Here is a 14363-nt window from a genome sequence, read left to right as displayed (position 1 = left end):
ACTGAATAGCACCGTGTTGACCCCCTCTGTTTTTAATGCAGCAGGACAGCCACTCAGCAGAGGTTCCAGAAGCTAGTGTAGATCCCTGCAGTAACAACAATGTAAACATTGCCACAAACGAAAAAGGTTTATATACGGTATACTATCGGTATATTGAGAATATTTTCATCATATTGGGAGATAAACCAGTCGATCAAAAAATGGATGATTGAAGCACAGATGTGAACTTACTAGACATTGCAGTATTTATCAGGGATGACAAACTGCACACCTCAATATACAGGAAACCCACTGACCAATGCATTGATCTCCACAGTTCCAGCTTCCATCCTGGACACACCAAACGAGCCATCATACACAGCCAAGCCACTAGATACCACCACATATGTTCTGACCCAGAGATCAGAAATAAACATCTCAGATACCTAGCAGAAACCTTTCATAAGCAAGACTGCAAAAACAAAACCATGAGTGCTAGCATAAACATTACCTTGAAAACTCAAGGGTAAATCCCTTACAAAAGCAAAGAAAGAAAATATTGTGTACCAATATTAAGCACTAGATGGGATAAGCAGGATAATCAAAGTCCTGCAACCCATCATAACAGCAGATGAAAGATTCCAACAATCATCAATGCACCTTCAGGCATCCACCCAACCTCAGACATAAATTAATCAGCAGATCCTTCTGTTTACGGAGACACAAACAAAGGAATCAAGCCTTTGAATAGCAAGCGCTGCAAATTGTCAATCTATTACAAAATGCAATATACGCAAAAGGGATCTTCAATGTTACAGGACCACACGGCTGCACCTCCAGTAATCAATTTACACAGAAATACCACAAACAAATATAAGTTCTGGCCTTTGTCTGCTTTACTTATGTTCTGCATAACCCCTTCTTAATGAACATTAGTGTTTTCATTAGGTTGGTGCGCTATATGAGCTAAATAACAACAAATTTAGCTTTTGATAGGCCTTGTTATACTCTCATTGGCTTTCAGATAGCCCTGTAAACTACGTAATCTGAAATGTTGATGTCCAAGTTATTCTTGCTATGAGCTCTATGTAAGTAAGGGCTATTGCTGTTAGGCATGCATATTACTTTTTTTTTTCATTTGTTTGTTTTGTTCATTTTGTAGTAACCACTTTTGTTTGTCTATGTGACAGTTCTTATTCTGTGAAAACTATCCCTATGGAACACTTTTTTTCTCTTGTAATGTTTACAAATTAATAAACAGTTTGAAACCTTAAAATATATGGAAGATGATTACAGTACACCCGTGTAACATCATTTCTCACAATCAGACCACTGTATGGAAGACACAAATGTTTTGGTTCTTGAAGGGAACTTTAAAACTACTAAGGAAAAAGTAAGGAAGACTTGAACTACAAATGCTACTTTTATTTGATGTTATGAAGAGATAAATGTTGACCTGAGTTTTCTAAATCACTATTCAACAGTTTTATGACCATTCTCATCTCTGTGAGTAAGGCCCTTTCACACTAGTAGACTGATCGGGTCCATCTGTAAGTTTTCAGATGGACTCCGACCCTTCAGTCTCCTCTATGGAACAGCGGATGTCAATAGACATGTATCCGTTGGCATTCGATCTGATCCTATCCTCTAAAAACAGATGGATTCGGATCTATTCCCCATCTGTCTGGCAGATCAGATGGCTGTTGGGTGTAAACAGACAGGCGGTCTGTTTACATCTGACTGCCTATAGAGGAGAGGGGGCCGTGTCTGTGTCAGCTCTGCATAAGCTCAGCGGACATGGACCAGCCATCTAACTGCTCAGCGGGGATCAGTGGACAGATTCCCTGCTGAGCAGGCAGACTCCAACGGAACTTGCCCTGTGTGAAAGGGGCCTTACTCACCCCCCCTTCTCATTTCCCCAGTCTATGTCTTTCCTTATCTTAACCATTATCCCAGTTTAATTACTTATAAGTGTGTGCGTTTTTCTCGGGGATCCTACATTTTGATAACACTTTGTGTATCAGTACTGCTTGGACTGAGAAGGGAACATCCTGGAAGCTTGTCCTAAAATTTTGACTTTTAGCACAAATAAAGTATCATGGACAGTAGGGATCAATGAGCTGAACACCCCCTGGTTCGGTTCACAGCAGAACACGCGGACAGGCAAACAATTTCTTTGAACACATGAACACCGTTAAAGTCTATGGGACACGACCATGAAAAATCAAAAGTGCTAATTTTAAAGGCTTATATGCAAGTTATTGTCACTAAAAGTGTTTAGGGACCCGGGTCCTGTCCCAGGGGACATCAATGCAAAAAAAAGTTTTAAAAATGGCCTCTTTTCAGGAGCAGGGATTTTAATAATGCTTAAAGTGAAAAAATGGAAATATTCCTTTAAATATTGTGCAGGGGGGGGGGGGGGTGTCCTTAGTATGCTTGTAAAGTAGCACATTTTTCCCGTGTTTATACCATAGCAAAATTACATTTCTAAAGGAAAAAAATGTAATTTAAAACTACTCACAGCTGTAATGTATTGTCGGGTCCTGGCAATATAGATGAAAATCATTGAAAAATACGGCATGGGTTCCTGGCCCTTTGGGTCTGGTATGGATATTAAGGGGAAATCCGCACCCAAATTAAAAAAAAAAATGGCATGGGGGTCCCCCAGGCACTATATACTCTGAACAGCAGTATATATACTATATGGCCTGCCCTATATACTCTGCAGAAAATTCCACCTTAGGTGTTGGTGGTACCAGAACACTGTAAGCCCTCACAGTTACTCTTGGTGAGTGCAGGGACGGGCCCTGCTGTGAAATACTATATCAAGAATTGTAATTACATGCCCCTGTTAAACAGGGGCAGAAAATTAGGCCCTTGGTGGTGGTGGTGGTACCGGAACACTGTAAGCCCTCACATTTACGCTTGTTGGGAGCAGGAATGGGCCCTGCTATGAAATACTATATAAAAAATTGTAATTACATGCCCCTGTTAAACAGGGGCAGAAAAATTGGGCCTTGGGGGGTAGTGGTGGTGCCACAACACTGTATCCCCTCACAGATACTCTTGTTGGGTGCATGAATAGGCCCTGCATTGAAATATTATATAAAAATTGTAATTACATGCCCTTGGGTCACTAAGGATCATATGAGCCTTAACAACCTCCTCCCAGCCACGTAAAACTCCTTGGGTTTCTGGTAACTGAAAATCATCCCTTAAAGACTGCTTCTGAATGTTATCCTCCACGTCCATGCTGACACAATCCTCCTCCTCCTCTTCTTCCTGTGTGTTTGGCGGACCTGCAGGAATGCTATCTGGATAAAGGGGGCCTTGAGAGGTAAGGAAGTCCTCCTCTTCCTCCCGCTGTTCTGCCTCAAGTGCTCTGTCTATTATTCCACAAAGTGTGTGCTCCAACAGGAAGACTAGAGGGACAGTGTCACTGATGCATGCATTGTCATGGTGACAGGACAGTGCATGTATCCTTGATCAGTAGCCACTGGCATGGCGAAAAGAAGCCAAGCTTTCCTGACCCTATCCTGGTGCCATATTTTCACAGGTACTCACTGATGGCCTTCTGCTGCATGTGCAGCCGCTGCAGCATTGCCAACATTGAGTTCCACCTGGTTGACATGTCACAAATGAGGCGGTTGGTGGGCAGATTGCATTCCCTTTGAATGCCAGCCAGCCGAGCACTGGCATTGTATGACTGGAGGAAATGACCACAGACTTTTCTGGCCTGCCTCAGGAGATCCTGTAAGCCTGGGTACCTGCTCAAGAACTGCTGCACCACCAAATTAAAGATGTGTGCCAAACATGGAACATGGGTCAAGTGTCCCTGTCGGAGAGCGGAGAGAAGGTTGGTGCCATTGTCGCATACAACCATTCCTGGCTGCAGCTGGCGGCGTCAACCACCTCTGAGCCTGCCCCTGCAGAGCTGATAGGATCTCTGCCCCAGTGTGGCCCCTGTCCTCTAAGCAGACCAACTCAAGCACCGCATGGCATCTTTTTGCTGCTTTTTTTGACAGCTTGCGTAGCCCCTTGAACGCTTATGGAGCACTGCTGGTTCAGAGGATAAATATGCAGAAGAGGCCATAGAATAAGAAGAAGAGGAGGGGGTGGAGGAGAGAGCTGTGGCAGAATCACCACTAGCATTTTGGAGGTATGGTGGCGTAACAAGGTCCAATAATACTAAACCCTGTCCTGCATCCTTCCCAGCTGCCAACAGAGTTACCCAGTGCGCCAAGGAAAGGTAACCTCCCTGCCCATACCTACTGGACCATGAGTAATATGCACCTTACTGCTGACCGCTGTGTTCAATGAGGCCAAAACATTGCCTTCCACATGCCAGTAGAGAGCCGGAATGGCCTTCTGTGAAAATAAATGGTGTTTTGGAACCTGCCACGGGGTACAGCACATTCCATAAATTCACGAAAGGGGGCAGAGTCCACCAGTTGAAAAGGCAGCAGTTGCAGTGCTAGCAATTTGGCCAAGCTAGCATTTAGACGCTGAGCATGTGGATGGCTGGGACCGAATTTCTTATTATGATTCAGCAACTGGGGTAGGGAAATTTGCCTGCTAAAATCAGATGGTGGTGTACTGCTAGCAGATTGGCTGCAAGTACTTGGGACACCTATTGCTATACCTTCATTCCTCTCAGCGCAGGTTTTTGAGAGGACTGGGGGTATAGTGGGGTTGGAGATCCCAGATGAGGAGAAAGGAGAAGTCCGCCTTTTTCTTTGATGTGGGTCTTTCAAATGCTGTTGCCAATGGACTTCATGGCAGGATGTCATATGTCTGGTTAAGCATGTGGTTCCCAAGCGGCTGCTGTTCTGGCCATGCTTGATCCGCTTCTCTATCTTTCACGTTCTGACACTGTGCCCATGTCAAGAATAAGGGATCAAAAAGTTGTTGTGGAAGTAGCAAAATCTCTACTGTAGAAACATTTTTGGCCTGGTAATAAGATACAGAAAAGCAGCAGACTAGCACAGTTTATAACTCTTGTATTATAAATGATATATAGAAATAAAATAAATAATTGAATTGAAGTTATTTGATCACACAGGACTATCAGGTTTTATCCAACTGAGGACAAATCTTTTATTAACACGTCTTAGTTTTACACTTTCAGTGGCAGGAAATGAATCGGTCATTGCTGTTTTTTTGGTGTAACTCGAACTGCAAGCATTCCAAAATTTATTGTAACCTTTATATTCATTTATTAGCAATCTTATCACAGACTTTGCATAGATTAAATATCTTAACAGACTCTGAAGATCTACCTTTGCTTTACATTCACTAATAACGAAGTGGTGTTTTAGCACCATAAACGTGACTTTGGAGCATGCATTTATTGCCTCATCGTGAATTAGAATTTCAGATTAATTTTACTTAATTGTCTACTGTTTGCAGGTAAATTTCTTTGAATTTTTGCCTTTGTCTCAATCCACCACAACCATACCCCAGATATGTCAGGATGGACAAGATGAGCAGGTTCCACTCAAGATACTGTAGCAGATGCATTCTGTGCATGTTTGTCAGATGTACCTGCAGAACTATAAAAAATATACAGAACACAGTAACATAGCAGCCCCTGGATTACTAGAAGACCTGGATAAGGAAGATGGTTCAGCAAGAACCATTAAAGGAACTAAAGTATATTCAAAGGCAAACATTTTTTAGCATGGATTAGAACACTTGTCAACTTTTTTTGTTTCTTAGATTCGCTATCTGTATTGAAGTAGGGCCTGAGGAAGGAGCATGCATGCTCCAAATGTGCACCAGCCAAGCCTCTTGCCCAACCACCGGTGTTGATACTATTGTCAGTGCCTGTCTACTGGCCATGAAACCCTGGGAACCACCAGAGCAGCCACGGCTTGAAGTCACATCACCTGCAGCTATTCAGGACAACACCAGTGCAGCAAGAAAGTCTTACTTGACGTTTGGATATGTGTAATTTCACCTTTTGTTTGTGATTACTTATCATAAAAGGTTATTTTATCACTACTACTGCACTCAGATGACGCTACTTTTTTCCTCTTGATTCATTCACAGAGTCACTTCTTACTCTCCACAGCCGGCAGCCTGATTGTAGTGCTTAAAACTTAATTAGATGTGGACGCTTCAGCTCATCCATATGGACTTATGCTTTGCATTGTTGTAAATGATTTTTATTATATTACTTTGAGTTTTTGGATTTACATCCAAGAAGGACGGTTACAATTTCTCACCACTGTATCTCCCATGCGCCCCCCTCTTTTGCCTGTTTGTACCCTCTCAATTTGCCCTGTTTACCATTATCACAAATAGAGAAAGTGAAAGAAAATCCCAAATAGGAATAGAGGGGAAATGTTTTAATGGGGACACTTATGCTGGTGGTACTTTGGAGGGATTTCATCTCACTTCCTGTTTTGGCTATAGGAGAGGAAGTGAATTCTCCCCAATGGGACACAAAAAAAAAGAAAGGTGTTATAACACTCTGTTAACCGCTTGCCGACCGACCAGCTGTCATCATTATACTGCGGCAGGTTGGCACAATCCCGCGAACTTTCGTAGCTGTACGTTGGCCCTTTAAATGCCTATAGCAGGCGTGCACAGTGGAGGAGACGATGCACGTGGCCAGAGGTCACGATGACCTCTGGCCATGTGTGACTGCGGGCACGAGAGCCAGAACAGGGACGTGTGTGTGTAAACACACAAATCCCTGTTCTGTCAAGGGAGAGGAGACATATTGTTTGTTCCTAGTAAGCAGAAACAACGATATGTCTCCTCCTCTAGTCAGTTCCATACCCCCCACAGTTAGAAACACAAACGAGGGAACACATTTAACCCCTTGATTGCCCCCTAGTGTTAACCCCTTCCCTACCAGTGACATTATCCAATATGAAAAAAAGGGTTTATTTTAAAAATGGGATAGATGCATGAAGTTTAGCTTCAGCCCACTAACTTCCACATTATTGCTTAGCCTGGAGTTTTTCATATGATCAGCTTAGATGACCCAGATCTTATCTTATGAAACCTATGTACAGTATCTCAGAGGTTCACAACTTTTTTGGAACTTAACAATTTGAAAATGTTGAAATTTTCAAACTTTACTGAAAACATATACTTTTACTTGCCTAAAGCATATAGTGGCTTATTTGGCTTTCTTATACTCAAGTATTCAGTGTGTTTCTCTTTAATGTGATCATAAAATTGTCACCTGAACACTAAAGACGATGTATAAGAGCTGTGAGAATTTTATTTTGCAGTATAAAGAGCAGTCAGCATGGGATCTCCGAAGGAAACGAAAAGCAGACATCAGAGTAAAACTGCTCTATTCATCTAGCTTATATACTCATCTTTTAGTGCATACATTACTAGTTTTATGCTGTTTTGTTCTTCTTGATTTGTATTAATCTCGTCTGTCTGGTCTGATTGTGTATATTTGTTGAGTGTCAGATAAAATACCCATGGAGGATGAAGTTATTCTCAGAGCGATGTCTTTGTATCTTCTGCCTGATATTAAATATGCAATATTCTTATATGTAAGACACTTCTAAAGAAGACATGGACTTTTGATATGTCCTAATGCCCCCGTGGAATAGGACTTTACCAGAGAAATCCTCACTGCAATTGTACTGCCTGCCAAAGAGTTCCACACAATTCTCCTGCTAATGAGAAGCAACTTTCTGAGAATGGAAAAAGGAAATTGTATTCTGTGCACCATTCCAGTTGGAATTGTTTTCTGTTTTTGTTAACTATAGTTTGGAGATACAACTCCCCTGAGAGAGATGAATCCTCTCCAACCTCCACCTTGCTATAATGAAACATTTATATCTGAAAATACCGTACTTCCAAACACTTTGATAAACCTCTTGAATGGTGTAGCACATCAGCTATATTAATAGTAAACAAACCCAACTGTTACTTGTTGACACGTGTTCATAAATCTCTTGATATCTGCAGGGGATTTCTTTGGCTTTGCACGTATAAGTTCCAGATCCAGCCCTGATTGAGTACACTGGGTATTTCATCACTAGCGGACCTAGTAGCAGTTATTACAGTACATTCCTGGGTGTGACACTACTGTATTGATGTTACCTGGAGAAAGGTGAAGGCGCAACTTGACCTAAAAAGGGGAAGTTCCGCTTGTTAGCATCCTCCTCCCCCTCCACATTTAGCATTTTTCTTTGGGGGGGGGCAGTTGAGCAGGTAGCTGGTGCAGGAAGTTAGCCCCCCCTCCCCCACAGCGTTTTGTGACACATCTCAGGTCCAAATAGACTGCAGGACCATTCATTTGTGCATTTACAGTAGGAAACCGTCTATGAAGCTGCAAGGCTTCACTGCCATTTTCTCTTACTTAAGATGCCGACGCCTGCACCTGCAGCCGATTTAAGATTGAAGATTGAAGAGGATGTCGCTGAATTCCTGGACAGTTGTGTCCTTATATTAAAAGTCAGTAGCTACAGTATTTGCAACTGCTGACTTTACATTGTTTGAGAGGAGCCTGAAGATCCTCTTGAATAAGTGCACTTGTACATGTAAATGGATGTTGTAGTGCATATCCATTTTGACATGACTGCAAGCAAGCCCAACTGTTCACTTAGCTTCCCTGAGTATATGTCCAATTTTGGAGATGCTCACAAACTCATAAAGCCCTTTTTTGTATAATTTGGAGAGTTTAGGCATGTATTAAATAATTGAATCCTAAACTTAGTCTTAAAGAACAAGTACAGTACATATATATATATATATATATATATATATATCACTAGAGGGAGCTCTCAGTGGCTCAATGGGATCTCTCTATTACTGCTTAACTGTTGAGATAACATATTAACTAAACTAGGATGCATATCAGCCGGGGATGCATTGTTTGAAGAAACAATGCCCCCAAAGATACGTCAAAAAGCACCCAGAAATGGAAGGCAACAAAGCGCTGGAGAGTTCTAAAGTGGCCAGCAATGAGTCCAGATCTAAATCCCATTGAACAACTTTGGAGAGATCTTAAAATTGCTGTTGGGAAAAGGCGCCCTTCCAATAAGAGAGACCTGGAGCAGTTTGCAAAGGAAGAGTGGTCCAAAATTTCAGGAGAGATGTATAAGAAGCTTATTGATGGTTATAGGAAGCGACTGATTTCAGTTATTTTTTCCAAAGGGTGTGCAATCAAATATTAAGTTAAGGGCGCAAAGTATTTTGACCAGCCCATTTTTGGAGTTTTGTGTGACATTATGTCCAATTTGCTTTTTTTTCCTCCCTTTTTTGTTTTGTTCCAATACACACAAAGGGAATAAACTTGTGTATAGCAAAACATGTGTTGCTGTAATACTTTTCTGTGAGAAATACTTGATTTTCTGGAAAAATGTCTGGGGTGCCAACAATTTTGGCCATGACTGTATATCGATCAGAGTATGATTTATCATAAAAACATGTTTTAGGCATATTATACAACATATAAGGGGTCTCCAAACTGCAGCCCGGGGCCCGGATGTGGCTCTTTGCTTGCCTTTATCTGGCCCTTGGGGCACTACTTCTCCAACTGACACCAATCATGGGCACCGTTTCTCTCACTAACAGCATCAATAAGGCACTATTCCTCCCATTAAAACCTATGATGGGGCATTTCTTTCTTCCACTGATCATAGTCTTGCCCACTAAAAACCTGAAGGACAGAAAAACTGGCCCTTTGCCTAGAGAGTTTGGAGACCCCTACAATATACATTGATGAAACTTTTTATTCACTTCAGAGAAATAAATCTTACCATATGTGCACCAACATATGCTTAAAGGCAGATAAACCATTTTTAGAACTGACATCACATATTCTCCATATGCAACACTTTACAGTAAAACAATGTCGTCACTTTGGTATATATCACTGTCATGCAGTACCACCTGTGAAAGATAATTCGGCTTTGATCAACACAAGCTAACGGACAATACCACACATACCTGCTTCATCGTAGGACCCTGAAAGTTTCTCAAGCAACTCTCGGTCTATTGCCAGGATCTGCTGTTCCAGAATTGTTTGGTAGGAGAGTACACTGTTCTCTTTATCTCTTTCAAAATCCTGAAGATGTTGTTTTAGAACCTCAGGCAGATGGGTCTTTACGTACTCGGCTGCAGACTGCATAACAAAAAAAAATAAGTAATCATTTCTTTAATCCTAAACATTTTTAGAATTTTTTTTCATGTATTTTTCTATTTCACACATTTCAAAAAAAGCCTCTAGCATCGTGAAAAACAACATTTATATCTTAGTGCTTTTGGGAAAGTAACAAAATTTGAAGCAAACAAACAAAATAAAACAGCACAAATGCTTTATTAGGAAAACTATGCTGAGTGAAGATGTTTCAGATTTAAAGTGGTAGTTAACACCACTAGGACACTTATACATACAGGTAAGCTTATAATAAATCTTACCTGTAGGTACAAGGAATATCTCCAAAACGTGCACCATTTATTCACTGTTTCTGCAGCCCAGCACATGCACTCTGAAGGGATGGCATACTCATGCTGTCCATTCATAGCTCTGTACAACAGCCGTGACTCTCATGTGTATGCGTCATTGCGGCTCGGTTATTCACAGCAGGAGTCTGAAAACCCGGAACAAAGAATGTGTGAAGATGGAAGCCTTGTCAGCTGGAGGGTTTTGTTTTAAGGTAAGTTTTTTAGTGCTAGTATGAGATAAGTGGCGGCTGGTGAAGTTTTAGGATTGGGGGCGCCAGACCCCACCCCTTCCCATCTGACCCCTCCCACTTCCCCATAAGCCACACCCCTTATATAATCCACCCACTCCACCCCCTGTATTCTACTTGCTTCCATCCAGTGTCAGGGGTATACAGCTCAGCATCACAGGACAGAGTATACAGCTCAGCATCACAGTAGAGTATACAGCCCCAGAATCACAGGACAGAGTATACAGCTCAGCATCATAATACAGAGTATATAGCGCAGCCTCACAGACCAGGGTATATAGCTCAGCCTCACAGATCAGGGTATGCAGGTATACATTATCTGTCCTGTATACAGCTAGCCAGGGGCAACTGACAACTCATGGGACCCCCAGGCAATAGGAGATCACGGGGCCCAATGTGACCCCACCCACATTTAAGTGACACCCACACAAAGGGAAATAACAGGAACCAATCTTTTGTGGCTCTCACTGCAGCAGCTAGAGCAGGAGATGTCGGCTTTCAGCTGCTGCAGTGAGAGCATCAAAAGATTGGTTTCAGTTTCTTCCAACACCTGCTGCACTGATCATCTACTCTAGTCACACACCATCCCCCTGTTGGGAAGAGAGGGGGAAAACTGAAAGGGTCCCCCGTGCACCTGGGACCGAAAAGAAAGGGAAGAAGTAATGTGGCGCACTTTAGTGCTCCGTGGCGAAAAATGCAAGATTGCAATAACAAATGGGAGGGGCTTATGGGGCATAGTTAAACAAAAAGTAGGCTCACCTGCACCTGTAAATGTGCTTTGATTGCTGTGCCACAAGCAAGAGTCCCACAGACACATATAAACCTCAGCACAATCAGTAAAAAAAATACTATCTACAGAAAACAATCTCCACAGAACAAGGACTGACTGTATATATATATATATATATATATATATATATATATATATATATATATATATATATATATAAACAAGGATTATCTCTAAAGAACAACAACTGTCTTTACATAACAATCTCTATAGAACAATGACCATCTCTATATGACAAGAACCATCTCTACAGAACAAGGATGGTCTATATAACAAGGACTATCTTTATATAACAGGGACCGTCTCTATATAACCAGGACCATCTCTATATAACTAGGTCCATCTATATATAACAGGAACCATCTCTATATAACATGGACAGTCTCTATATAACTAGGACTGTCTATATAACAAGGACCATCTCTGTATAACAAGGACTCTATATATATATAACGAGGACCGTCTCTACAGAACAAGGACTATCCTTATCAAACAGGGATTAAAAACGATGTACTTGGTCTGACACTTCCAGTCTGGGGTGCGAGTGCACGCTGCTAGCGATCTGCTCCTGCTGTGTATGGACACAGCAGAAGCCAATTAGTAGATCCGATGTCCACCGGGGCCCAACGATCACTCATGGGAGAGGCAGAACAGCAGTCTGCTAGTAGGGAAGACAGAGATCCTGTGTTTCTGCTAAGCAGGAACACGGATCTCTGTCTTCTTACAACCAAAACCCTCATACAGTTAGTAAGCACTCCCAGGGAGCACATTTAACCCTTTGATGCCCCTGATGTCTCCTCCTTCACTGTAATAATGTCACTGGTCCCCAAAAAGTGTCACTAAGCCCTGGTTCACATTGGGGTCACGATTTGGCGGCAATTGCCAGCAATGGCATAGTCCGAAACGGTGCAACGCCACGTTTGCGGTGCCACACCGATTCCCAAAAGTAGTTTCTGTACTACTTTTGGCAATTTTGGGGTGCGATTTCCATTGACATCTGTGCAGCAACCCGCACAGATGTCTCTGAAATCACCATTGGGACTGACATGCGGGAATTTCATTACCGCTGTTAGTGTGAACCTGGGCTTGGTGTCAGATTTGTCCGCTGCAATGTCGCAGTCCTGCTAAACATCGCTGATCACCGCCATTACTAATAAAAAAAATTCATAAATCTATCCCCTATTTTGTAGATGCTATAACGTTTGTGCAAACCAATCAATATACGCTTATTGCAAAATAGTTTATACCAAAAACATGTAGTAGAATACATATTGGCCTGAATTTATGAAAATAGATTTTTTTCAATTTTTTTTATTGGATGTTTTATAGCAGAAAGTAAAAAATATTGTTATTTTTTTCAAAATTGTCAGTCTTTTTTTATTTTTAGCATAAAAAATTCAAACCACAAAGGTGATCAAATACCACCAAACGAAAGCTCTATTTGTGGGAAAAAGGACATCAATTTTATTTGGGTACAATGTCGCACGACCACGCAAATGTCAGTTAAAGCAACACAGTACTGTATCTCAAAAAATGGCCTGGTCATTAAGGGGGTAAATCTTCTGAAGCTGAAGTGGTAAACAGGGATCTGGACAATGCCATACACAGTAGTGGGTGAAGAAGAGGGACTGGTGTCCAGGTCAGGGACTGTCTATCTATCAGGGTCCCTGTGTACTGTTACATGCTGTGTCTACAGTGGGGGAGAGGTCTCTCAGCATGCAGCCAGTGTTCTCCCATGTCTCAGTGTAGCACACACACAGGCAATAGACATGTACAAACACACATTGGCAGGTGAACAACCCCCCTCCCCTCCTAAGGACTTGTTCATGGTCCTCTCACCTCCCCTCACAGCACATTTCTGGCTTCACCACACATCTCTGTAGACACAGTGAACTTGTTCCCTGATCCCTCACTCTGACCATCTTATCTTAGAGGGCAGAGGCTGGCTGTTCCTCCCTTCCACACAAACACACACACTCACTGTGTGATTGGGACAGGGACATCCACATCACTGCTGTGAACTGTCGGAATGGAGACTGGAGAATGACTAAGAGGCGAGCAGGGAAGTGTGTGCGGAGTGAAGCGGCGGATCACAGCTGTCATAGGCAGTGTCAGTCAGGAGAGAGAGACTGAGTCCTGGCACACTTAAATCAGCCTTACCTTGCCTGGAATCATGCCACTGAGTTGAGCTCAGGTCTTACTAATCCACCACTCAAAGGAAACTCTCAGTCAGTAGAACAGTCCACAGCACAGTGAGTCGGGGGATCGGAAGTGGTGTTGCAAAAAGCTCCACCCACCATCCGGTCCCCACCAATTAAAACATAGGAAAGGAGGCCAAAGACAAATGAGTGTAGAGTGGGAGTGTTTGTGGGCACATCGCTGTAAATCAGCTTCCCAGCTTGCAATCAGCAAACTGAAAGCTGGCAATCTTCCCATAGACTGCTGCGTGTCTGGCACCCGGACACTCTTAGGCCCCTTTCACACTTGTGCGACTTCAAAGTCACATGATTTTGCAGCAATTTCATGGCCGTAATTTTGCCGCAATTTCAGGGAATGCCTGTGTAAACGTGAGGTCTTTGGACCTCAATTGGCATCAAAGTCGGACCAAAGCAGTACAAGGACAACTTTGAAGTCAGTGTGACTTGAAGTCGCACAGATAAGAATGGTACTCATTGGAAATCATGAGGTACATTGGAAATCATGAGGTACGACTTGTAATGCAACTTTGCAGTCCCAACTCGCAGGAAACAAGTTGTACAAGTGTGAAAGGGGTCTTAAAGTGACCTTTTTTCTTTCTTTTTTTTGAATAACTTGGGGGGGGGGGGGAGTGGCACCACTGTATGAGATGCATACAAGCACATTATGCCCTTATCTGGCAGAGGGAAAGGTTGTTTTTTTAGTACCCAAACTCACTACCG

General features: G+C 42.4%; 1 protein-coding gene across 3 annotated transcripts in view; it reads right to left on the bottom strand.

Annotated features, from left to right (window-relative positions):
- PPM1L (protein phosphatase, Mg2+/Mn2+ dependent 1L) overlaps window positions 1-14363 on the bottom strand; it is a 367577-nt gene that overhangs the window by 88141 nt on the left and 265073 nt on the right. For all 3 annotated transcript variants that reach the window (XM_077488058.1, XM_077488057.1, XM_077488056.1), the window contains one exon: window positions 9910-10084. In XM_077488058.1, coding sequence (XP_077344184.1) covers window positions 9910-10084 — 175 coding nt within the window. The remainder of the gene's footprint in view (window positions 1-9909; window positions 10085-14363) is intronic.

This window comes from Lithobates pipiens, unplaced genomic scaffold (assembly GCF_037356315.1).
Source record: "Lithobates pipiens isolate NorthernLeopardFrog02 unplaced genomic scaffold, aLitPip1_a1.2 Scaffold_18, whole genome shotgun sequence".
NCBI lineage: Eukaryota > Metazoa > Chordata > Amphibia > Anura > Ranidae > Lithobates > Lithobates pipiens.
This window is presented reverse-complemented; position numbering and strand designations above follow the sequence as displayed.